Source organism: Colius striatus, chromosome 4 (assembly GCF_028858725.1).
Source record: "Colius striatus isolate bColStr4 chromosome 4, bColStr4.1.hap1, whole genome shotgun sequence".
Classification (NCBI taxonomy): domain Eukaryota; kingdom Metazoa; phylum Chordata; class Aves; order Coliiformes; family Coliidae; genus Colius; species Colius striatus.
The window spans coordinates 96,240,063-96,245,229 of NC_084762.1; the positions used below are offsets into that span (position 1 = coordinate 96,240,063).

Here is a 5,167-nt window from a genome sequence, read left to right on the forward strand (position 1 = left end):
CTCCCCCACCCTGGACCATTTCCAGCTGAGATGTCTCTTCTGTGCTATGGGATGCCCTGAATCACATGCATGTTGTACCTGAGCCCTGCCTCACTCTGGGGAAGAGCAGAAGGGTTCCTTCACCTCTCCCCCACCACCATCACACCTCTGAACGAGGTCAGAGCAGCTCAGTGCAGCGAGGATAACTCCTGACAGTGGGTGGACCTAATGACCTTAAAGCTCTTTTCCAACCACAGTGATTCTGTGCTTCTCACTAGTTCCTTTCCACCCAGTGCACAACCCCTTTCTGTTTAGGGTCCTCCAAGCAACTTCCAGACCCAAGGGGTGAATGCTGCCTTGGACAACACCACTGCAAGGGTTGTTTTCTGGACAGCCTCATCCATATGGACTGGATGACATCTAAAGCCCCCTTCCAACCCTACCATTCTATGTGTTAATGATTGTCATCCCTCTGTGGTTCCAACAGTCCCTAATTCCTGGCCAAAAATCAGTAGGTAGGAATCACTCACCTCTTCTTCCTCCCTCTGCCTCTCAGGTGTATTGGAGAGGAGTGTTTGCCACAAGGCTAGATTTGCATCACGAGGGGAGGGAAGATTTCAACATCCTCCAGCTGCAGTGCCCCTTGGGCAAAGGAAATAACCCTTTGCTCTTCAGCTACACCCAGGATGATTTATTTCCCCTTCTATTAGCCACAGGATACAAGAATGCTCTTCTGCAGCAAAGGCAGGCCAAGAAAGCAAACCCAAACCAACCCAAAAGGCAGCCAGTTCTGCTTGAAAGAGGCAAAGAAGCATCCAGCTGTGCTTTCCTGCAGGCTGTGGGGGATTCCTGTCTCTGCTGCTGCAGGACTTGTAAACCCAGCACCATGAAATATTGATTATTAGAGTCAGCTCAGCTGGGGCTGCTCAGTGCTTTGAGAGCTGCAGAGTTCTGGCACACGTGAGAATAAAAAGACCATGCACAAGACCCTTCTCAAAGGGAAAAAAAGGGGGTAAATGAGAGCTTTTGAGCATTTAGGCTGAGGAACAGGAGGGGTGGGGGTTGCATTTTTACCCCTTGAAGCAATCCAAGTTCCTAACCAGAGGATGGAAAAGATCCCAGTCTAATGAAGAGGTAAAGGTGCATCAGTCAGTGTGGCTCCTTTGCTGTGATCTGCCCTCTGAGGGTGGCATGACTGTGAGAAGGAGGGGGTAAAGGAAAGCAGAAGTCAGCTCATAAAAGAGAGAGAGAGAGCACATCTCTGAACTCCTGTTATGCAGCACTTCAGAAGCAAGCATTCATCCCCAGCAGCCACAGGCACTAGCCCAAGGCAGACGTGCTCAACCAAGGCTCAAAGCCCCTTTTGTGTCTCTTGTTTACCAGGGCTGGGTTGGAAGCACAGAGCAGTCAGTCATCCATCCCTTGGCTGAGCAATGTTTGGCAGATTTAGGAGGCCAGGCTAACCCAGAGTTAGCAAAACCCCTCCAAAAAGTGCTGCTTTGGAGGAGAGAGAAGCATTCAGCAGCACCTCTGAGCTCTCTCCTCATTGCTCATGTTGTTGCATCTTCCCTTTCCTTTCTCTGCAGCCTCTGGAGACACCTACACAAAGTGTTTGTCTTCTGTGAAGCCTCTTTTCTTCTTTGGCAAACAAAACCCAACCCAAACCCTTCCACTGTTCCTCAGCAACTCGGCCCAAACGCTGCAAAGGTTGGTAATGACCCTGCAGCTGCTTTAGGGGGATGTCAGAGGGAGAGGTGAATGAAGGGCTTGCTGGAAGACACAAAGCCATGTCCAGGGCATTGCTCCATCAACCAAAGGCAACACAAAGAAAGGGATGACCAAGAACTGGAAGTGGATGCGAGGTCAAAGGCTGCAGGTGAGCAGCTGTGCACAGATGTGCAGATCAGCAGCATCTTGAGAGAGAGCCAACAGCAAGAGGCTTGTGGCTTGTTAATGGGGCACAGGGGGATGTCACCATCCCTTGCTGGGGGCTTTCAGGGGTGTAAAGAAGGAGAGTTGCAGTTAGCACCCATCACAAGCTCAGGCTTTTATACCCAGAACTGCCTTTTCCCCCTTTGCCCAGCAGTGACCCTGTGAGTTTGCACAGCTTCCCTTCTGGGGCTGTTATTTTTGCCCTCCCCTTTCCCTGAGTCTGGAAGCTCACACTGTGTGGCTCCCAGCTGCAGCAGAGATAAAGACTGAAAGAGAAACCCCTCTAAGAGATCTGCAGGACATGCAGAAGCAGCATCTTTCTCCCCACAAGCTGCTTCTCCATCAGGACAGAGCTCAGGAGTGGGAAGCAAGCAAGAAGGTTGGGAGGCAACACAAAGCAGGAGGGTGGGGATGATGATACTTGATCTATTCTTCAGCATGTTCCATGGCCATACCCTCCTGGGGGGATCCTCAGCATGCTCTTCAGGCTTTCAAGAGCCCTTTTCTCCCACCACCACTGAGCAGGTGAAGGACTCTTTGCCATCTCAGTCCCGAGCTAGCCTGGGTCCTGGGCACGCATGCAGGTTGCACAAGAAGGTCTGGCAGCAATATGAGGTGTAAGTAGCCAGGCCCAGGCTGAAGTTGTGATGTGGGCAGGTGTCAGAGCACTTCTTGGTGATCCTCTTCCACAGAGACAAAAAACCTTGCCCAAAGAAAGGGGAGAGCAGCATTAGCAATGGGAGCACGAGTCCTCCTCAGCCTTGTACAGAAGGGATGTGGGCTAATGAGTCTCACTGTTCCCTACAGTCCCAAGGACCAGCAAGGCCAATGAGATCCACCCCAATCCCACCACAGCCCAGTAACTGCTGGTGACCAGCTACAGAAGGCATTCAGGATCCCTGCTGAGCCTCTGGCACCTCTCAACATCGACTCTCATGTCAAGGCTTTCTTAGGTTCTTAAGGGTTGGAAGGGAGCTGGGAAGCTCATCCAGTGCAACCCCCCTGCCAGAGCAGCAGCACCTAGAGCAGGGCACACAGGGACTCATCCAGCTGGGTTGGGATGTCTGCAGAGAAGGAGCCTCCACAGCCCCTCTGGGCAGCCCCTGCCAGTACTCCCTCACCTCCTTCACCTCCCACAAGTGCTTCCCCACGACTCCTCAAGCCCATCCATCAGCAAAGGGCAACCATAAGAAACCCAACCAAAGCCCCACATCCCACTGCTAAGTCCCCATCCGAGGATACACAGGCAGCACATACCAATTCCTACAGAAGCCACGTTGGTCACACAGTACTCCTCCTTGTCTGAGCACTTCTCAGCCTTCAGACATCTCCAGTTGCTTTGTTCCCAGTCACAGGTGTAGCAATAAAGTGCTTTTGCTGCAAGAGGAGACAAAGGATATGGAAAATGGGGACATAATGCTGCAAATCCCAGCAGCAAAATGTTACCCCTTGCTTTCCATTGACTCTCTGCACATGGTGTGAGTGATGGGGCAGCAACAACACACCCAACCCACTCTGCCACCCTCATACATCCGTGCACACACACCCTGATGGTGCAAGCCTGCCCTTTCTGCCCAAAGTAACAGCACAGAGAGCCAAGGGTACCATGTTTGATGTGATCCATGGAGGTGGGAAGGCCAGAGTCTTCTGTAAGAGCCTACAGAGGCATCCCAAAGCTTGGGAGATGCTGGAGATGCTCTTATGTAGATGATGGCTTAACTAGGCACTAAGCAGTGGCAGCTGAACAGGGTTAACTGGGATCTCCACAGCCTAAAGTAGTCAGTCTCCCACACCTGTGTCTAAGAGGGAGCTTTGAATGCCCTCAAACATATATCCATGACCTGAGCTGGGCTTTTAACTCTTTGCTGTGTGAATTCAGCCCTAAGGCACGTGCAGTCGAACGTTTCCCTCTGCCAGCCTGAGTTATCCAGCACAGATCAGGGCAGTCCCTGTTTTGGCACTGAACACAAACCTCTCTGTCCCTTGGGCTTTGTTCACACTTGGAAAATTGTCAGACTCACTGTTCTGGTGAATTGAACAAAGATAAACAGCAGCAAGGGATTCTTAGGTCACAATGGGACAGATAATGTGGCAAAGCTCCAAGTGCTGGCACTCTCCCCTCTAAAGATGGACATAACCTCTCTTCTCTCTGGTTCCCTAACTGCCTTGTCTAGAGAGGCTACATCATGCACCTGAAGAGGGCTCTGGTTTGATCTGCAAGCTCTCTGTGACATGAAACACAGACTCTATCATGCAAATAGCATGCAAATACACCTCTCCATCCAACATCTCAGTGTCAGGCTGCTCAAGCCATGGAGCCCACAACCCAGCTGCAACCTCCCAGCTTTGTCCCAAAACCACTGAAATCACCAAGCAAAGGGCAAAAGAAAAAAACCTCTGTCAGAGGTGGATGTAGTAGATCTGTTTCTGTCTCACTGCTGCTAGAAATGGCATCACTGACTGCAGGAGGAACCAGGTACACCGAGATGCTGTTGTGGGCTGAAGCACTCCTTGGTCAATGTTGAGAACTTAAATACACTCTTACATCACCTCAACAGAGAAGCTCCTTGGGAAGTGTCTTAACAAAGGCAAACAGGGGCCAAATGCTTCCTTCTTTTTCTCCCTGGCTTTCATTAAAATCCAGTAGCACAGGTGTCTGTGAGGAAATTTCCCTGCAAACCTTTCCCAGGTCCAGGCTGAGACTAGAGATATGGAACTGGAAGAGGAGCACTGTTGCTGCACCATCTGCAAGAGCTAAAGCACCCTCCCCTATGATCCCTGAGGCCTCCCTGACTTTAAAAACACACAACTATTCTTTGTCTAGTAGCAAAGAGTTCACACCTCACCTTGATCAGCACATAGGATCAAAGCCAACACAGCGAGGAGGGAAGCCTTCATCTTCTCTCAGTCTTCTCCACAGCCCAGGAAGAAACACCCTCACCTGAGGACAGGATATATATCTTCCCTGCCTTTGGACTGAGTGATGATGAAGGCAAGGATTTTGAAAGAGTGGGCAGGGATCATGTATTATTTGTGAGGCCAGGAATGCACGTGGGATGGCTCCTGAGCTCAGCATCACCTTCAGGCTGGTCTGATGGGTCCAGAGAGGAGTGAAAGCACCGAGGCAATTCGTCCCATCTATTGCTTTTAATACTTTATGGTCAGGCTAGCAGTTCTACCAATGTCTAAGCAGGGGTTTGGGGCTGTTGAACTCCAAGCTGATCATCCCATCTGTGGCCAGATAGCTCAGTGAAGG

At 50.9% G+C, this 5,167-nt stretch overlaps 1 protein-coding gene across 1 annotated transcript; it reads right to left on the reverse strand.

Annotated features, from left to right (window-relative positions):
• Positions 1-2,456: 2,456 nt before the first annotated feature.
• Positions 2,457-4,809, reverse strand: LOC133625381 (lymphocyte antigen 6E-like). Its single transcript, XM_061995903.1, has 3 exons — positions 4,758-4,809; positions 3,169-3,288; positions 2,457-2,614 (listed from the first exon to the last, which is right to left on the reverse strand). Exons 1-3 carry the CDS (start codon positions 4,807-4,809, stop codon positions 2,457-2,459), a joined length of 330 nt encoding a protein of 109 aa, XP_061851887.1.
• Positions 4,810-5,167: the final 358 nt, after the last annotated feature.